The 22460-nt window shown below is 34.9% G+C and overlaps 1 protein-coding gene across 4 annotated transcripts in view; it reads right to left on the bottom strand.

Annotated features, from left to right (window-relative positions):
* gak (cyclin G associated kinase) overlaps nt 1-21935 on the bottom strand; it is a 45161-nt gene extending 23226 nt beyond the window's left edge. For all 4 annotated transcript variants that reach the window (XM_084414568.1, XM_084414569.1, XM_084414570.1 and 1 more), the window contains exons 1-11: nt 21584-21935; nt 17481-17542; nt 16576-16635; nt 15274-15388; nt 14507-14649; nt 13655-13780; nt 12497-12586; nt 11943-12078; nt 11713-11825; nt 7125-7200; nt 3349-3469 (exon numbers count right to left, since the gene is read on the bottom strand). In XM_084414568.1, the coding sequence (XP_084270694.1) occupies nt 3349-3469; nt 7125-7200; nt 11713-11825; nt 11943-12078; nt 12497-12586; nt 13655-13780; nt 14507-14649; nt 15274-15388; nt 16576-16635; nt 17481-17542; nt 21584-21728 (1187 nt within the window). In that variant the 5' untranslated portion in view covers nt 21729-21935. The remainder of the gene's footprint in view (nt 1-3348; nt 3470-7124; nt 7201-11712; nt 11826-11942; nt 12079-12496; nt 12587-13654; nt 13781-14506; nt 14650-15273; nt 15389-16575; nt 16636-17480; nt 17543-21583) is intronic.
* Between the last annotated feature and the right edge of the window lie 525 nt (nt 21936-22460).

Here is a 22460-nt window from a genome sequence, read left to right as displayed (position 1 = left end):
TGTAATATGCTGACTGTTTGAGTTTTATTAAACTTAACCATTGGTCATCCAGTATCATGCATTTAGATCATGATAACCACAGATAAAACCAGGCATAGCCTGTAGCACCTCACCATCATGGCAAAATGTAACTTTATGGTTTCTATGGTATTTGTACGAAAAACAGTAGCCTAAATACATTATTAAATACTGTAATTACATTCCATCAGTCCTTTAATACATCGTCTACATTAATAATATAATACAATTCAATATGTATATCCCACATTTCATGGTGCAGTTAATATTACTAGGCTAACGTTACAGTAAATCCATGGTAAATGATGGGAATTTGTAGACGGAAAAGCCTTCTGACTGTATCGTTGTGCACAGTGTTTCTCCTGTTTGTCAGCGCGGTTTCATCTGCCTTTAAACTGGTTTAAATCACTGAGACATTTGTGTTCTTCGCTGAATTCAAGCGCTTCTCACTGGATCTCGTGACCTTGACCGAGACCGATCAGACTAAACGCATCGGCTCTAGTGAGCTCGCGCTGCTCTGCCGTTTGGACTTTGAGCCGAGCGGATTAATGGTCCGTGTGGCGCGCGGTTCAAATGAGTTTCGTTCCGCTTTTGGCGCATAAACATTATCGAACATTTATCGAACTCTTGATATCGTTTTATCGAGAAAAATTATATCGCGGTAATTATCGTTATCGTTTTATCGCCCAGCCCTAAACTACATTAACGTTTTCGTTAACTGAATTAAAATATAAATATTACATGAAATACGAAAGTTAGAAATGGGAGGCTGGAACACACTAAAATCTTATCCGATTTTCAAAATCTGAGAGTCAAATGCGATTTTAGAGTAAACAAACATGCCAGATGACGGACAAGACAAAATGGCGATAACAGCGTTTGGACTGCTTTTTTACACAAAAAAAAATTTGCAGAAAAAAGAAAAAGGTTTGGATAAAGGCGTGGATATTGTTAAGCTTCCCTCAACCAAAGAGTATAGAAGCCCAAGAGGCGAAACTCTGTTGTGTTATGGGTAACAGTCTGTAGATGGCGCTGCGGAGGCGCGTCCGCCATTATGGACTGAAAGCTGCTGAAATCGTTAGCACCAGTCAATGGCAAAATCCATTTTAGTACTGTTAATGTGTGCACTTGCTAGATTGCACATCGTTTTTGTACCTTTCCGCCTGTAATAGGACATTCACAGATTGTTTTTGTTCTTGCCATTGAAACGTTCACTGTGTGCACTTTCACTGAAGATGTTGAAAAAACAAGTTGTTAATATTTTTGTGATATTCTATGTAAAATATTAACTGTCTTTAGAAATGTTCATTTATAATTTTATTTATGTATTTATTTATTTTTCCAAATCATATATATGATGGTCACTAATTTCAAAATCAACATTTGAATAAATATCTTATTACTTATATCTTATCACTGTGTGTCTGCCTATAGCCTATATTATTTCATGAATTTCTGTTAGTCATATAACAAGGAAAATGGATAATAGAACATAAATATTGATAGATTAAAGTTTTGCAGTAATTTTATAATTGTATCTTTGCAAACCGTAAGTGGTAGGCTAATGAAGCCGATTCGGTGGGGGACGTACCCTTACTAAAAAGTACTATAGGAATCTTATATTATTTTGGGACAAAATATTATAGTAATCTGATAGGAATACTATAGTAATTTGGGACATACTACAGAAGTGCGATAAGACTACTATATAAATACTATAGCAGCTTTAAAATATTATAGAGGTATTACAGAACATCACAGAAGTAGGTTATGCTCTGTTATGTTCTGTAATACCTCTATAATATCCTAGAGCCGCTATAGTATTTCTATAGTAGTCTTATAGTATTTCTATAGTAATAGTTTGTCCCAAAATACTATTTTCCTAAGGGTAATTAGGCCATGCATAACCAACACATAGACGTATATTTTCTGTCATTTAACGTCGGTCATCCTCATTAATGTATTTTAAATTGTTTTCATATTTAGATATGACGGCCAGAAAAAAATAAGTTATGTTAAGTTTTTGTTATGTTAAGTTTTTCAGTGCCATTGACTCCCATTATTTTTCGGCGTTTTCCTTCAGTTTTCAGTCCATAATGGCGGCCGCGCCGTCACGTCATGGGGGCAACTGTTGCTATGGAGCGTTCTATTGAGTTTCGCCTCTTGGGCTTCTATACTCTTTGCCTCAACTCGCTTTCTGATTAGTTATCATTTCGTGGTAACTTCTACAGAGTGTGTGTGCGTTTGTCCAAGGCGTTCCCCCCAAGCAGATGTTAGATTTTTACGTTTTGAGATTGGCTCTGACGTTTTTCCGAGCAAATTCAGTCACTCTTAACACACTTCACACACCACAAGAAAATCTGATTAGATAATCTGTAGAACTATCAAGATCAAAATCCTTTTCCTAGGATTGTCAGAGGGGGAGAATTGGGCCCAAAATCAGCCCGATTATCTTGTAGTGTGTGGGCGCCTTAACTGAAATAAGATTAGGTTGCAGTATTAAAATTACTAAAACAAAAACTGAAATAAAAAACAATTAAAGCTAAATAGAAATATATATATATATATATATATATAAAAAACTAAAATAATAAAAATGACAAAAGATTGCAAAGAAAATTGCTGAAAATATAAAAAATGCAAAATATTAATACCTACTATAGTATAAAGCTAAAGTAACACTGATTTGAGAAATACAAATGCATATAGTGCAATGTTAGGGTATAATACTCTTAACTTTTAATTTTAACATTATACTTTTTAATTTTTTCTCTTTGGGAAATTAAGCAAAATATATTTATAAATAACATTAACTCTAGCTAATTATAACATTACTCTTGCTTCATCCTCTGTCTTGAATGTTTAGTTTTTTCCAATCACAATGCATTCGGTCTGTGAATGATGCATTCGGTAGTGCAGAATTTGTCAAAATGAATCTTTCCTAATTAATCTGCCTACCTTTTTAAATAGCCTTCATGTCAGGACAGCATGTTTTTGAAGCCTTAAAATGCTTCAGCTCGTGAAAAAGAGCCTCTGAATTAATACCAAGAATAGAGCACAGACTTCAGAAAACACGCTCAGAGTCAGCAGCGGGTGGCATTGCTTGAGAGCTAGATTAGGTGATATCAGATTAACCACCAGCAGATTACTAGAACTCTCTCGTACACCACTACGACCTCTTCCTTCATTCGGCTGAATCTGTGAATGGCTCAGCGAAAAAGTGATGCATCATAGCGAAACCAAGGCAAGCCAAAACATACTCAAGCAAAGCACTTGTTAATGTGCGACAGCCGCAGGGGTGTTTAACTGCAGTGTGAATGAGTCGCTCACCTGGCTACTGACTGGATGACTTTGGATGAAGTGTCTTTGATGTTTGTGAGGAATCTTTCGGTTCCTCCTTTCAGAATATCCAGGAAGCCTCCACCCATGGCCGGGTCGTTCTCATACACACCTGGAGATTCAAACACGCACATAATTGCGGGCCAACGTTTGTCAAAAGTGATTTTACAGAGGAATAGTTTTGCTTAATATGTTTTGACTTATGCACACACAAGAAACGCCTCGATGCAATGACTCGTATCATCTCATAACACGTCTCAAAGAACAGTTCTTTAAAACTCAAATGATCGGATCTTAGACGGTTAGTTCACCCAAAAATGAAAATTCTGTCAATCATTTCTCACCCTCATGTCGTTCCAAACCCGTAAGACTTTCGTTCATCTTCAGAACACAAATGAAGATCTTTTTAATGAAATCTGAGAGCTTTCTGTCTCTCCATTGACAGCTACGCAACTACCACTTTGACGCTTCAAAAAGTTCATAAAGAGATCGTAAAACTAATCCATATGAATCCATATAAAAAATTTAGCAGCGAACACAAACAGAAGCTCTTGATGTGCAGAAATAAACCTCTTGCTGAAGCTCAGACGTGCTGCGTAACACGAGAATGAACCTCATTGGTTCTCACACGTCAAGCGAACATGCTTGAGCTTCCGTTTGCCATATCTAATGTGTGCTTTAATTAATATTTGTATGTGAATAGGAGTCTAAATTAAATCTGTTCATCATATAGAGCGATCGAGTCTCCTCAGAAAATTTGGACTAAACCACTCAATTCATATGGATTAGTTTCACGATCTCTTTATGAACTTTTTGAAGCGTCAAAGTGGTAGTTGCGTAGCTGTCAATGGAGGGACAGAAAGCTCTCAGATTTCATTAAAAAGATCTTCATTTGAGTTCTGAAGATGAACGAAAGTCTTACGGGTTTGGAACGACATGAGGGTGAGTAAATGATGACAGAATTGAACTTTTTGGGTGAACTAACCCTTTAAGGGGTTCATGACATAAGTATCTGGTATCTTGGGTATCTGACGGTCTCTTCCAAGTCCGAGTAGACTGCCTTTAACCAGAACAAGCTGCAAAGTTGAACACATTTGCTATATGTAACATGACCATCATCTGAACCTAGCATTTGAACCTAACATTCAATAACATGATAAAACCCATACATATCAAATGCCTATTCAGTATTCACACACCTTTGTAATGAAATGCAAAACCAAATAACAAACCAAAAAATAATGAACCAATTAACTAATTAGCCAACAACTAACAAGATTAACTGGTAACACTTTACAAATAGGTCTTAATTGTTAACATGAGCTAACATAATTTATTAATCTTAGTTAATTTCAACAGTTACTAAAAGAAACCTTTTTTTAATGTTGTATCTGTTCAAGCTAACCAACTTTAACATACATTTGATTCGAACAAATAAGCTTCAGGTATATTGCTAACACTTTTCAAATAAGGTCTAATTCGTTAACATGAACAAACAGCGTAATAATCGTAATTATTAATGTTAATTTCAACAATAAATAAAATGAACATACCATGAACAACTGTATTTTTAACACACAAAAACGTTAGTATGCAAAGATAACAGAAGCTAAGAATAAAAGTAAGCAGAGTTTTTGTGGTGCAACAAATCTTGCTTAACATTACAAGTGGACAAGGAAATGCTACAAAAGTGTAGAATATAACCCTTTTAATGGACTGAAATCGAGACAGGATCGCGTGTGTGGTTGCATGAGTAGTATTATCACTTTCTGACTGTGTTCGTTTTAGAAAATCAGAGTAAACTCAGCAGATGGTGACTAGAGGTCAATCCTCTTACAGCATGGAGAGAGAGAAACCATCCCTTGGGGTAAATATGGGGGCAGGGGTGTGTACGAGGCATTATCTGTTTGTGTACAGTATTATGGCAGCATGATGGTAAGTGGAGGGTTACACTCATGAAAACATCATGTTGGCTGAAAATACACTGTCTAGCTAAATTCTCTAAATGTAGTTTAAAATGAACTGCTGTTCAAGATACTTGTGAAACTAGCAGCATTCTGAAGGATGAAACACGTCTCAGATCCCTATTAAGTCTAGTGGTGTGTGTGTGTGTGTGTGTGTGTGTGAGAGCAGGCATGAGCGAGGGTGTGTGTGCACGTGTGTGTGTGAATTTCTGTCAGGTGAAAATTTACGCCGATGAACTTAAAGCCGTCATGAAGAGCTCATTCAAACTGTGTGAGGTTTTAACAAAAGTATAATGACATGTCTGATGCCGCTGTATCCTGTAGAAGCTTCAATACTCTTTGATATGAATCTCTCACAAACAAAGTGCTTCTTATTACCACAAAAGCTGGTGGGTCTGAAGCCAGAAATCAGTGTTTACACAACTCAGCCAGTTCCTGAAAACATTAATGTGTGGCATTAAGAGCTTTTTAGCGGTTTAACAAAGTGTACAATTTAAAATACAGCTGAGCCGGATATTACTTGTCTATATTATTATTATTATACACTGCATGCTATAATTAGTAGAGGTTAATAGTTTTACTCTACACAAGGACTCACAGAGAGTAAGGTATACAGGTGATGAAATATTTCACAGAAGAGTTTATGTACTAACTAATCAAACAACCAACAAGATTAACTAAAGAAACAACCAAAAACAACTAAACTAACTAGCATTAACAAACCAAAAATTAACTAAAAAGTCATGTAACTTGTAACTACAAAAATAACAAGAAACCATTAACAAACCAAAAGAAAAAAATCTAACCAACCAACTAATAATTAACAAGAATAACAATTAACAAACTAAACAACATAACTAACAAAACAATCAAAAATAACAAATAAATTAATAACCAAACAGTAACTAAAGTTAACTTGTATGTAAAAATGAACAACAAACAAACAAGTTTGTTTATATTTGTTAGATAAATTTATTATTGTTATTACTTGTTACTATTGTTTAATTGGTTAGTTATTCTTTAGTTTATTAATGTTTGTTTGTTAAACATGAATAACCTAAAGAATAACTATCCAATTAAACAATAGTAACTAATAAAAATAATTAACAAATAAACAAAACAACAACAAATGATAATAACTCAAACAATCATTAACTAAACTAAAAACAACAAACAAACACGAATAAAAAATAAATGACCAATCAACAAGACTAAAGAAACAACAAACCAAACAACTAAAAAGTTAGTTAGTTAAAAAAACAAACACTCAAACATTAATAAATAACCCACCCAAAAAATAACTAACCAATTAAACAATAATAATAAATAACAAATATTAAGAAAAAAAAATTAACATTGATTAAAATAATTAATAATCTTACAAAATTATGTAAAAAATTATTTTAAAAATGTATTTATTTTTAATTAAGCAAATAAACATTTATAAAAAAAAAAATATTATTAATAAAAAAAACATTATTACCAAAAAAATAACCAACCAAAATAAATAATGACCTATATGCGTGTTAAAGAACTGAAAAGGTAAAACATCATCAGAAAACAAAGAGAAACTTGCAAAATGTCATGCATGTAAACACAGGATGTCAGCGCATCAACAGATCCTGCAACAGGATAAGATTGAACAGCACAGTCTTCACCGCTGGGTGAAATCACTCCAGACAACAGATCACATCAATTACAAAGGAAGAATGACATTTGAATAAGACGGAAACCACATATCAAATCTACACAAACCTAAAAAGAAAATGCCTTGCCAAAAAATGAGTTGAATGCAGAACTCACCAGCGTTGTTTATGTTGTTGATCTGAGAGGGAAGCTGTGCACTGTTGTTCCCGAAACCTCCGTTCTGCTCCAGGAGCTGCAGGGATTCATAGCCATCATACACAGACTTCAGACAGTAGTAAGAACCTAACAGACTCATCTGGACAACAGTCCGATGCACACACACATCAAGAGAAAAGCAGGAAACCAGACTCCAGAAAACTCGTGGATCTGAACGCTAGTCGATCGACTCGACTCGACTCGATCGCTGCAGGCTCTGTGTGTGTGTGTGTGTGTTTCTGCTTCTGGCTGTTGGTGGTAATCACTTTAATCCAGAGAGAAACCCCTTCTTAACCCAGATCAGATGCATCTAAAGCCGCCCTCTCCACTATGTGTGCACACAGGACCATTACACTGACTTCTGCATGCAAACACGCTGTATGGATGCTCTTAACCAGATCAACAAACACATGCATAATTAATTATGAATCCATGATTTGTTAGTCCAAATCAGACTTCTTTCGAACAAACATGGCTGGAACAGCCCAATCCTTTTCTTGTCCTCCCACTTGTTTACCAGTCCCTGTTTCTGTCTTATGTAGTGAGATCAGCGGCCATTAGGTCAGAGATAAAAAGAGGGATGAGATGCTCCTTTGTCTCCAGGAGGTCATGGAGGGAGGAGAGGAAAGAAGGACAGAACTCGAAAGGAAGAGAGCGGCGGTGTCTCTAAATGGCCCTTCAGAGAGTTGCGATCAGTATGTGGGACTCTGCTCGTCTCTGCGTGTGTGTGTGTTTGTGTGTGTGTGTGAGAGAGAGTGTGAAAGAATGAGGGGTCTGTTTTAAATGAAGCACCCAAAGAGCCTCATTCAACCAACCACACCAGTCTGGTGATCAAACAGGAGCTCGCAAAGAGTTTACTAAAATTAAGATGAAGTGACAGTAGTGGCAGATCATAGTGGCTTTTTCAATGGCACGTGCGTGCTGATATATAGAGAGCCAAGAGGGTGATTTTTGATTTCACATATATACACATACTACTTGCAATAATTGAATGATTGCTAATTATATATTTTTTTAATTTGCACAGAATATTAATATATGTAATGTATTTAAATGTCATGTGTATATTGTGTATTATCAATATTATTTATTAATATCAATACCATGGTATTGCTCCGGGTGTGTGTCAGTTTGCAGTGTGTGTATGTTCACTACTCAAAAATTGTGTGCACTAACTTGGATGGATTAAAAGCAGAGGATACATTTCGAGTATGGGTTATCAATTACCATACTTGGCCTTCACGTCACTTCACTTAAAAAAAATGCTGTTATATCTTTACAACTGACATAAGACCAGCTTACATCTTGGGGCCTATATTACACCTGATCACTTCATGCGTTTTCTCTGATCGGATAGCCATCCAATCGTGAAAAGACCAGGTGTAAATGACGGATTTTAAAGCAACACCAAAGCACTTTTCCTCTTCGGTCCCCCTACAGGTTGGAAGCGGAATTGCCCATTACCGCAGTCGAAAATAATTTAGCCTACCGTCGCACGCACGCTATTTGTTTATCCAGCACCAGCTTTGGAAATAACGATGTCCACAGACAAGGTAGAGTATGTTGCATGATTTTATGAAAGTATGATGTATTGCGACATCAGAAACAAAGAAAAACTAAATAATGACATTGCTTGCTATTTTTTTGCTATCATAACGCTTGCCATAAAGCAAGTCAAAATTGTAGTTTTTTATGTCTCATTCAAACTACAGATCCGCTACCCGATCTGGCAGACTTGCATAGTGCGGTTATAGCCGATAGCGGGTCGAAAAAGCGAACGCAGAAGTGCCGTTCCCCCTGTTACGAGTTGATGAACCACTGAAACGATTTTGGAAACATTATTTTGAGGTACAAAAGAATCTTTGGTGTTGCTTTAATCCGACCACTCAAACCACTTCAGGAGGTGGTCTGAGACGCATACCAAGTGTAAATGGATCTGGTTGTTGTAACCACATATTTAAAATATTTACACATGTAAATATTTACTCCTCTCAAAATGTTACAAAAATAAACATGTGAGAGCATGTTATAGGCTGTATAACATGTTATAGCCAGATAAGACAGATGAGCAGCCGAGTATCTCTTCAGCAAGCAGACGCACCAACTGCCGGAAATAAAAGGCACAATATGTAATTTTTTCGTCGCTAGAGGTCGCTTGTTCAAAACAAAGGCATAGATTGATGATGCCGTGAGAGTGGAATCATGGGAGTTGTCATCTTTACCTCCACAGCCGATGGAAAGCAATCCGACGGACTCGGGCAGAAATCATGTTCATGGATGAGCTAATGTATGTAAGTTTTATTAACATTACTGTAGTAACAGGCTCTCTCTAATGAGAGAGAGCCGCGCGAAACACCGTTCTCTGTGCGTTACTCTGTGCATTCGGTGGCTGGTATGAGACACTTGTTGCACTTTGCAGTAAGCTAGATCGATATGGAATATCATATTAATAAAAGCTGGATGACCTGTTGCTAAATGACATGCAATTCATAATGATGAAGAAAGCGCTCTCTGATTTTGCCATGCTAGCCACTTGACAAGATAGTGTTGTCTCTGAGGCATAAACATGTTACTCGTGGAAAATCAAGGAAACAAAGAGGTTCAAACAATAAGACTAACAGTGCTGAGCTATATAACAATTCGTTTTGTTTCCCGTTGATAAATGTATCCAAACAGTTGCTCACCTGTCTAATAAAGCACATAATATATTAAAGCATCTTTGGTGTTTCCATGTTTTCTACGAAAGTAAAACTGGAAATCGAGGGTAACGCAGATATGAAGTCATTGACAGGAGACACAAAGACACACTCCTGGTTAAAACTGCAGATTTCTCTGGATTTAAACATTGTCGGAAACATTTGGGATAATATAAGTGCACAAGTCAAAAAAATATATAACATTGGGTTACACTTTATTTTAAGGTGTCATTGTTACAGTGTAATTATATATGCAAGTACTGAGTAATATTAAGCAACTACATGTACTTACTATAGGGTTAGGGTAGCATTAGGGTTTGGTTGAGGGTTAGTTGCATGTAATTATGCATAATTTACTGTTATTACTATGGTAAGTACTAGGGCTGTTGGAACGAATTCCGAAATTCGAATATAATTCGAATATTAAAAAAAATCAATACTATTCGAATGCTGAAGTTCCTATTCGAATATTGCTTTTTTATGTATATATATATTTTTTAATGCAATCTTGCCTTTCTCGCCGCCTTGGCACACACATGTGAAAATTAAATGCTTTTGTTTCGTCTGATAAACAATAAAGTTTTTGAATCGTAACACAATTGTGCACGTTATCCACGCTGTATCATCATAACAACTGTCAAAAGTCGCGGAGAGGAATGTCTCCACGGTAACGGAGATCAACAATTTGATTCTCAGTCCAACATTACAACGTGAAAACGGCGTCTTCAAATATATCCACTTTGGAGTGCGTTTTCATTAATAAAAACGCCGTCTCATTGTGGACGGAAGGCCAAAACGGAGAGGAAAATATAAGTTTTTTTTTTATGACAACTTACAACCTGACAAGCTAGGCGATCTGTCCGAGGAACCGCCGCTAAAACAGGCAAGAATTACTTATGTTCTGCCTCTCTCCTCATCACGGGGCTCAACTGCTACCAGCTGTCCGCCAAAAGGCAATAACAGACAAACTGACGGTTTATCTGTGAAGATATGAGACCGATCAACATCACGCATTGACGATCCATAAGACTGTGTAATGTCGTAAATATTAATAATAGGATGAATTTGAGCATTTAATATTCGAATATTATTCGAATATTAAATAAAATAAGGAATGGAATTCGAATGGTATTATAGAGGAAGATTGATAGCCCTAGTAAGTACATGTAACATATGTAACAAGGACACTGTAAAGTAGTGTTACCTAACATTGTTCCAGTGATTTTGGGATATCTGAATCTAAAAATCTTACATATTGTGCCTTTAAGTCGCAGACGCTCAACACACAATCGTCTTCATTTAAAGTAGAGAGACTAAATGATCTTACCAGTGCTGATGCCGCTCGCTCTCCTATTGCGGTCTTTGATCTTGAAATTAGCTGATGATAAATAAAATACAGCTCATATCTGTTGCTTTCGTCGATGTGAACCCCGTTAAATTTGAATATAGCTCAGGTATTGAAGATCGTATTTATACTCGTTTGGCGGAGACACATTTATTTGGGCCATGAGTAAATCAGATCCGATCAGTAAAAACGCATGAAGTGACCAGGTGTAAACAGGCCCTTGGTTAATCTACAAAGTGGATACAGTTATCGGCTGATGTCATGATCTCAAAATGACTATTAATCAGTCTGACAGATTAATCAGTCTGGCTGATTAATTAATTATTCTTCCACTGTTCGGTACATTTTTTTAATCATAATAACCTTGTCGCCTTGGCAGATTAACAGAAGAGGTCATTCCATTATAAGACCCATTTTGGTTGCCCGTTATAAACTCTTGCATCACATATTTATCAGCAGCCTATGAATGACTAGTGAAGACCTGATCTAAGAGACCCTCAGGTTGTACCTCAGTAATGGGAGATTTGGGGTTGACGTTCCTGGCTGCAGCGATCTCCTGCAGTTGGTTAACAAGCTCGCTGATCGACAGACGTTCCTCTGGGTTGATTTTCAACATAGATCCTGGAACAAACACACAAGGCTTTTTTCACACAACTGCATTCAGGAGCAAAATGACAGTATGAAGTAGGAGAGATTTTGGCAAGAGGGAATGCAGCTAAGCGCCTGCGGGATACTTACGGATGAGTTGATGAAAGACTGTGTACTTGATGTCATTTTGTGGAATGTTGTATTTGCCGTTTACTATCTGAAGTTTGGCTCCATCTTCAAATGGGTGCTGCTTAAAACAAAGCAGGTACAGGATGCAGCCCAGAGCCTATAGGGAACAAACCAAGACTCTTTAAAAACAACCAACAATAACTGCAGTGAGAAAAGGTGTGTGTTCTTGTTACACTGCGTCCTCCTAACCAGGTGCTATGACAAGTAATGCTAATGCGCCATATCAAAACCTGGAAGTCAGAACTTATTTAACGTTTAAAATACAGCAATGTGGAGAAACAAACAAAATGTACTTTTGCTGTGCACCACTTGTTGAAACAAAAAATAATTGATTATCTGATGCCTTCTCGCCTCAAACCTGGTTTGGACCAAAAAAGTAATCTTTCATTAAAACTTTGCATCAACTTCCTTTGTCACTAAATCAACTTTCCTTTTCAGACTTCTTATTTTTCCAATGGGATTTCCCCCACCAAATTAGCACAGATGATGTGGATTAAGTCATACACGTAACTCACCCATATGTCTTGTTTCTCGTTTATTGGGTAGTTGGAATACAGGTCAATCATCTCTGGTGTTCTGTATGCTGGAGTCGTGTTTCTAGTGATCTGAGAGATAAACAGAGAATAAGAAAGAGAAATGATTTATAATTTAGTGGGCCTTCATGTTAAAAGATGTGCGTTTGTGGATTCAGAGAAATAATTTATGAGAAATAAATGGGCCTTGCTCAACAGATCACACTATTGTGCAAGCGTTTTTTTTTTGGAAAGAATTCTGTGAAATATTATTAAAAAAACAAACAAATCTATTTCAGTATATTTTAAAATGTAATTTATTCCTGTCATGGTAAAGTTGTATTTTCAGCATCATTACTTCAGTCTTCAGTGTCACATGATCCTTCAGAAATCATTCTAATATGCTGATTTGCTGCTTACGAAACATTTATTATTAATTATTATTATCATCAATGTTGAAAACAGTCATTTAATATTTTTGAGGAAACCGCATTAAATATTTTCAGGATTCTTTGATGAATAAAAAGTTCAGCATTTATTTGAAAGCGTCTTTTGAATAATTATAAATATATTTATTGCAAACAAATTAATGCATCCTTGTGGGATAAAAGTATTAAATTCTTATCTTCCACTACATAACAGAGCGTCTATGTGCATCTACATACTAAACACAACAACACAACAGTAGAAGAAAAAAATTAAAACTTTGCTAGGTTGTAAAATGCTAAAATTGGTCCTCATTGGGTTCTTACAAAAATGCACATCCACTGAAGAAGCACAAACATACATTCACGTAAAGAGAAATGGCGGGCTTTGTGCATTGCGTGGGTTTCAATTTACTACCAATAACTGATTTAAGAGGAGCAGAAACCAAACAAACTAATTTAATCAACAAAAACAATTAAATCAGTGAAGGCTTCCACGGGAAATAGCCAGAGATTTTAATATAATCACTGCAAAATATTTCTCTCTGGCCACATAACAATGTAATAATTTCCACAATTATTGTGACAATCCATGAATCACAATCAAAACTATGGCCAAACGAACCAACCAGAGGACAACGATGTCATGATGATGTTAACCTGGTACTAATATTTATGTAGCATAAAGCTGGATGGGTGCTTGGAGAAGATTTTTTTTTTTTGTAGCATTTCTCACCTCATCTTCCACCATAGATCTCTTGTGAGCAGACCAACTGTAGTCTGGGTAATGTGCCACAATAGTGGCGCTGCCAAAGTCACACAGCTTCATGGTGCCCTGGTGACTGATCAACAAATTCTCGATCTACAGAGAAGAAGAAATGTGTACTTGATCATTTAGAACAGGTCAAATGAGAATATACACATTGTTGTGCATATTTATTAAAGCAATAAGTCACCTAATGCCATGTATTACTGTGTTTTTACCACAATAAACTCTTAATTTTTTATACATATACATATACACATACATATATATATATATATATATACACATATATATATATATACACACACACAATTTTTTTTCATTCTACTGTACAATGTGTATAGATAAAAAATTACATATAAATTAATCAAATTAATTATAAATAAAAAAATACAGTAAAAAAACATCTGCTGAGAATATATAAATGGCAAAAAACAAACAAATATATATATATATATTTTTTTTTTTTCATTGTACTGTACAATGTGTATATAGATAAAAAATACATATAAATTAATCAAATTAAAAAAAAAAAAAAAATATATATATATATATATATATAATAAATATAAATATATATATATATATATATATATATATATATATATATAAAGAAATGGAAATTAAAATATGATTATTCTAAAATAAAATAAAAATTTGCCTATTAACTGAAATTATTATTTTTTATGCGAAACATTTAAAAGTCCTATTACATATAATCAAATAAATAAACACTTCTTTGATCATATCTTACGTTGAAGTTCTGTAAATAAATCATATTCAACGATTTCGCCTGCAGCCTGAAAGAGGGAGGAGCCTCACCTTCAAGTCCCTGTGTATGATTGGTGGAGACTGTTTGTGCATGTGCTGCACAGCACGGCAGGACTGATAAAAGATCTTCAGCACTGTGTCACATGACATGGGCCCTTTCTGCTCCACCTTCTTCACAAAATCAACCAGCTGGCCTGCAGGAAACAGAGGGCGGAGGTCAACGTGAACACAGGAAACCGACGCCAGTGCCAGAAAGTCAGAAGGAGAGAGTGGAATGTGTTAAGTCAGACAAGAGTTTCCTTTTTCTTTTTTTACAAACCAAAGATATGAGTTAAAATGCACATCAGAGATCCATCCAGTAACGGAGACCGAACTGTGCTAAGGTGTGTTACAGGGCTGTCAAGTTAAATTAATGCCATGATCTTCTTATATTAACATTTATTTACATTTATGTATTTAACAGGCGCTTTACAAAAGCGACTTACAAAAGAGGAACAAAAGCAATGTGTCAAAGAGCCAACAACATTCGTAATATACAACGCCAGGTTTATTAGACAACTAGAGAACAGGAGAAATGCAGAAAATAATTTTATTTTTCAATTTCTTTAAAAAGTTATTTTAAAAAGATTTTTTTAAATATTGCAATTTTTATTTATATTATAAATATTTGTATATTTAAAATACGTAATTTTTTTGAGATACAAAAAAATTGTCATTAGATACCTGCAAATAACAATAATATTTGATTCATAAATGAATTTTCCATGAAGGTGTTTTTCTTGATGATTTTCAGTGCGTTTGCGATGATGTGCTCGTACCTCTACAGAGCTCTGTGAGGATGAGGAACTCGGCCTGGCCCGTGTCCGACTCTTCTTTACTGATGGACGCAGCGGAGCAGAACTGCACGACGTTGGGGTGACCAGACAGCTTTTTCTACACAGAACACAAAGGACATAGCTTTTACAAAGGTTTTAATTTACTGGGTAATGCTCCTTTTTCTTTTCTTTTCTTTTCTTTTTTTGCAAACTAGTGAAAGAAAAATGCAAGAGATGCTTTGGCCAGCAACATCTTCACCAAATTGGGTAACACTTTATTTTACAGTGTCCTTGTTACACACGTTACATGTAATTACTGTAGTAGTAACTATAAATTATGCATAATTACACGCAACTAACCCTGAACCGAAACCTAATCCTATAGTAAGTACATGTAGTTAATTATTATTACTCGGTTATTAAATGTATAATTACACTGTACTATGGACACCTTAAGCTAAAGTGTAACCAAAAACTGTGCCTAGTTAGGACATTGCGTAATAATGTAGTTAACTTGTTAAATGAACCCGTAAACGCATACATCGGGTCTTTATCGACCCGGGACGTTATTCACTACCCTCCTCCTCATTCGTTTTTTAAAAGTTAGACATCAACTTTCTTAGTATTCCTCAATCTATTCATCATAAACAGTACATCAAGAAAAAAAATTATTATAAAAGAATGTCCGTTTTCTAAAAAAAATTTTGTAAAAAGTGTATAGGATCGCTAGCGACCCAAGGTATGTAATAGTGTAAGTATTTTTTTCTGCGCAACAATAATTGAATCTCTGTTGACTCAATAAGTCCAATTCACCTTTACTACTCAAGGTGGCAATTTCTGAAACACAATGATGACGTCATGTTTCACTCATAATTACTGCAGGCATAAAACAAAAGAATGGACAACTATCATGATCAAAACTTGAAATGGCTCAGCGATTTAATCCAGAGCAAGGACTGTACCACTATCAAATATTAGCGTCACTGTCACTTGACTGTGGATCTGGTGAAGAAGCTGTCAAAATATTGATTTTGAAGACGTTGAAAATAATAGTTTTAAGAATATGGTTGAGAGAATAGGAGCCAAATGCTGAATGCACTGGGGAAATAAGCTCTGACGATGACAGATGCGTCAACATTTTATAACAGATTGAACACTTCAAAGTAACAAAAGGTATTGAAATATGTTTTATTTGAGTCTTTTGTAATTGTTTTTATAATATCAGAAGTTAAAGAGTCATACGTGTTAGATATAGATCCGGTAGAATATTTATGCATTTAAGGGTTAAAAACGTTTAACTGTTACCATGAAGCAGACTTCCTGAATGATGGCTTTGTTCTTCTCCTCTTCATTGGAGAGAAGTCTCTGCACACAAACAAATAAAAACATACTTTAAACATATTTTTTAAACCCGTTGACAAAAGGCAAAATTACCCCAAAAAAGTAACAAAAATTCCCAAAATGCTTAAAATATCAGGGCGAATAAATGAGTCTAAAGTGAATTTCCATATTTTGTGTATGTTATGTAACCACTGATATACTATTTTATTCTAGGTCTATCTCATACATTATGGGTTTAAGTACTTGATATGAATGGATGATGTTTTACGAGTTCTTATATGGACATATTATTTCAGTATTATTTATATACTATTTTAGTATTTATTCATATTATGAATTAGATTTAAATTAAATATTGAATTTTTTTTTTAAACTTTATTATTATTATTTGTAATTTTCTTACACACACACACACACACACACACACACACAAATATACACACACACACACACAAATATATATATATATATTTTTTTTTTATATATATATATATATATATATATAAATATTTAGGCTTAATTTATTTTTATTTCAGTTTTAAGTAATTTTAGTACTTCAACTTATGTCAGTTAGTTGCCAAGAAAAAAAAAACTTTAACTGAAATTAACTGAATATAAATGTTAAGTTGAAGTCTAATATTTATTATGTTTTAGTCTAAGTTTACAATAACAGCACTGTTTTATGATCATATATGGATAAAAACGCTAAAATAAAGATTTGTAAAAATCTCCAAGGGGGTGAAAATTGCTCTTTGAAGACTGTTATGTAGAAGCACCTTTAACTTCATTAGCACATATAATGGCAGTCAGTATTGATCATCTGAAACAATCTGAATGTCAACGTTTGGTGTGTGATGAGGTCATCATACCTTGAGAGCATAGTCCTTACTGCTGCCCAAATCCTGGGCTTCATACACGAACGCAAAGCCACCTATAAAGAGAGGGAACATTTTGCATCATTAGGTTTATTTTAGGGTCACCAATCTGAATGAGATTTTGGCAGATTCAGTTTTGTGCTGACTTGTCATTGTGGCACAAACAGGACGTGAGACAGCTGATCTCCGAAAACACAGACTACTCTAGAATCGGTCTATTAAAAAGCATGTGAGAGTCAGTAATTGACGCGCTATAAAATCCTCTGGAATACTGACTCATTCATTTACGTCTATGCATGTAACATTCACACAGAAAGAAACGTCTGCCTTCAGCAAGTCATTATTCAACAGAGAGAGACAGAAAGAATGATCTCATTACGACTGCAGCTTTGACACAACATTAATGAAACACTGATAGGATCGTTGTCTCTTCGCATAGCGCAAGCAACCATTTTACACAACGTTTCAGCAAGAGTCAGAGCCGTGGAGAAAACACTAGAAATGACATTTAAAAACACCTAATTGACATTTTATGGCTGAAATGTAAAAACATAACTAAATAGAACGGATAAATAAATCTTAAAAACAAGAAATAATGTATATAAATTGGAAATTTGCAACACTTTTGCCATTTATCCGTAGACCCAATATTTAATTAATTACTGAAAAGTGTAAACAAGTAAAAGCAGGAAAGTGTGAATATATCGAACAATATCGATTATAGGGTTATCATCTTCCTAATACATTAACCAATAATTATTAACCGATAGCTTTTACACGGGTTGGTGAAAAAAGCTACATTTATTTAAAAGTAAAAGTAAAATAAATAACTTTAAAATAAAAATGGTAACACTTTAGTTTGGGGACCAATTTTCACTATTAACTAGTTGCTTATTAGCATGCATATTACTACGATATTAGTACTTATAAAGCACATAATAATGCCTTATTCTGCATGATCATATTGAACATAATCCTATAATACCTAAACTTAACAACTACCGTACTAACTATTAATAAGAAGTAAATTAGGAGTTTATTGAGGGAAAATTGTGTTCCCGAACTAAAGTGTCCACAAAAAAAATTAAAACAAAACTTACTGAAAAAAAATAATATATATTTAAAAAAAAAATAATAATAATAAAAAAATAAATAATAATAATAATAATAAAAAAATAAATAATAATAATAATAAAAAATAAAATAATAATAATAATAATAAATAAAATAATAATAATAATATATATATTATATATATATATATATATAGTATTTATTTCCCTGCATAATAATGCAACCATTAACTGACATCAGAGAACCAAGAATAAAGATACATTGAAATGTGTCTTTAAATCAATTAAATATTAGATTAAAAATGCAGAGGGTACTTCAAGTAAATATTTTAGGTCAAAGGTGTTCAGCTGACTAAAAAGTTTGTGAGTCCCTGATCTTTGTTGTTTGTTGAAAAGCAAGTCATTTTAATATAATATGCATGCACTAATGATTTTAAGGTATTAAGAAAGTAAAAAGGGCTCTCAATTAATTTATGCATGAATACATAAAGATAAAAAATGTCCATTTCACATCTTCCAAAAATTCTGTTGTTCCACTCCAGAATTTTTTTATAGAAATATGAGAATGTGCCTGACTGATTATTAAAATGAACAATAATAAAGCATTAAAAGTATGGCTCCATGAACAGATGTTGACTGACTGTATCAAGTCAACTACGCACAGGGAGTGTATGTCTTTACATGAACAAAAAGTGACAATGACAGGTATTTATGAACACTTGTGAAACAATCCTCAAGTGACCAAAACGACCTGTAACCATGGCAACGGAGTAAATGAATACCGGCGGAGGCCTGAGTCAGGCTGCACGACTCAAAAGAAGCTTTCGAGTTTCACGTTACAGTGCACAAAAGAACGGTGCAAAACACAGTAACAGATGCAGAGCAAGAGACCTCAGGTAAATACGAAGTATAGCGAGCCCAAAACATTTTCATTTCACTTCTCTGGAAACAAATTCCCGCCAACATTACAGTCCAGAAATGTCATACGATACAAAGAACAAAGAGGTGCAATGAATACAGAGCTATGCAAACAACACTGAGTCAGATACTTTGTCATTTAAAATGATGCTTTCATCCAAAGCAACAGGCAGTGCAGTCATTACACAGACAGAAACCTGAGGTTGGGATCGTTCAAACGTCCAACTTTCAGTTTACCAGCCTGGACCTCGAACCACCACCACGTAAATCATTCCTGTTTACCCAGAATGCCCTCTGTTTCCATTCGAGGCCTGTAGATGTCAACACACCTGAGCCAGTTATATGAGGGTTTATGGACATACACTGATCTCACAGATTTCAAATGGTCTGAGCTGAGCAAAATACACAACAATCAACATATGAACATGGCTATATGGATATAACGTCAAAATATGAACATATATCAAATAATGTAGTACAACAATTTGCACTTTTACTTGTACTTTTATTCAGCAAGGGCACATTCATTTGATAAAATGTGACAGCAAAGACTTTTGTCCTCTTACAAAGATTTCCTTGTCAAAACAAACCTTCTATTCATCAAAGAATTCTGAAAAAAATGCATAAAATTCTATAAATATATTTAGCAGCACAGCTGTTTTCAATATTGATAAGAAGAATTTTTTCTTGAGCAGCAAATCCGCATATTAGAATGATTTCTGAAGGATCATCATGTGACACTGAAGCCTGGAGTAATGATGCTGAAAATTCAGCTTTGAATAAATTACACTTTAAAACATTCAAATATAATATAGAATATTTTACAATATTACTGTTTTCCTGTATTTTATCAAATAAATGCAGCCTTGGTGAGCATTAGAGACTTCTATCAGAAACATAAAAATGGAACCAGTCCCAAACCTTTGAACGATATTGTATAATTTTATACAGTTCATACACAATATAGACCGACATTATGAAAAGCTTATATACATACGATATTGGAAACAACTGACATTGCAATATCTTGTTTTCCTGCAATTTGAAACCAATTTCACCAGATGACTTGAACAGCTCTATTTGGTAGGTCTTACAGTATTCAGGTACAGAAATTGTATAATTAAATGTAAACTGTATAAATTAAATATAATGAATATTTGTTAAAGCTACAAAAGTGACTTTCTCTCTGTATTTTGTTGTTTAATTGTTAAGATGATTAACATTAATGGAATTGCAGCAGGAATATTGAGCTGCTGTCACTTTAAGACCAAATATAATGATAGGCATCCTTTTTTTCCCCCTCAATTGTTCAATTTCACGTAAGCCATAAGTGACTGTGCTTATGACTTTACAAACACGCTTGCAGAGGTGGGCATTTTGACATCATTTTGCATGTATGCGTCTTTCAAGCACAAGCGAACAGAACTCTTATAAAATGTGTCATCTGACACACATGAGACTTTATTGGAAAACATAGTACTTTGAATATGATGTAAATTTGTGAAATTCAGTACCATTCAATGCATCACAGCACTAAATAGTGATACCATGGTACTATCATAGTGCTTTTTTAAAGGGATGAGAGGCCACTAACAAAACATACCATGGTCAGGTCATGTTATTATGAACATATATCAAAATACTCTTTGAATTACCACAGAGTACCATGTAAATACCATGGTGCAGTCTGCACACACATACACACATATATAAGAGCAGTTAAATACAGATCAACATATATAACATAAATATGAACTATTACCTGGCATGGCAATTTATATAAATGTGCTATTGAATGACTGCATGCATATGTCTAAATGCCTCAAGAACATACAGACTAGCATATGAAATATATGGGTTCATGTCAGGTGTATCACAGCCAAGTGACTTGCTAACAACTTAGCCAGCGAGTTTTAGTCAATTGTCATTATGCTAAATTCCCAAATAAACACATATACACTAAAGTCAATGTTTATATGTGTGAATAACAATATATTATGGACATTATACAGTCAAATTCACAGCTGTTTTAAATTAAATACATGTTAGTAACATAAACCCAGGTTAGCATGACTAGCCTGATGCTATTTTGAATGATTCTTTTACCTTCCGCAATGACTCGTTTGATCCGGAGCTTCAGCTCTCCGAGCTCCACCACCTGCCCGACGAAGTCGTTCTGATCCCGGCTTGCGGCACCGACGGATCCGCCGGGCCCGGCCAGGAAATCGAGCGCTGACTGGAACAGGGACATTTTGTCCCTCTTTTTCCCGTTGCGCCTGTTAACCGGAACCGGCACCGGATGGGAGAACAAGTGCACAAACTCAACTAGTGGCGTGACTAGATAATGATGCGTTAATTTAGATTTGAAACTCTCTATTGGAGTGTGAAAACATCTCGAGTGCTGGTTCCGATCGACCCGTTCTCTCGCAGCGGTATGTATTTCCGCAAGGTGCTGACGTGGGGCGGTGACGTCACGCACACGGGACGCGTTCAAACTCTCCTCTGGTTTGGCAGGTCTGTCTGTCATTCACATCTGAAATGTGCGTGACTGAGATGGTTGGAAGTCAGTGAATTGTGGAATGTATTCTATTCATCCATCAAAGTTGATTGACGTGCAAACCTAAGATGTTTAGAATAAGTATAGAATACTGTGGCAATACAATGGCACAGTCAGTGATGAATGGGAATTGGACTGAAATTCATGTACCATGGTATTTATGGTATGCCTACTGTCCCAGAATACCATGGAACTCCTATAGTACAAGTAGAATACCATACCCTAAAAAAATACTTTATGGTAGTAAACCCTCACCAAAAAAAAAAAAAAAAAAGAAAAGAAAAAAGAATTGTGGTGGTAGCATGGTAGTTGTGGAATCAGATTATGATATACTTTAAAATATACCTTAGTATTATGGCAGAGTAGGCCTACCATGGTACTTTTGTGGCACTTTTGAAGTGTTGTTTGTCAAACTTACCATAGATA

This window comes from Rutilus rutilus (genome assembly GCF_951802725.1).
Source record: "Rutilus rutilus genome assembly, chromosome: 7".
NCBI lineage: Eukaryota > Metazoa > Chordata > Actinopteri > Cypriniformes > Leuciscidae > Rutilus > Rutilus rutilus.
This window is presented reverse-complemented; position numbering and strand designations above follow the sequence as displayed.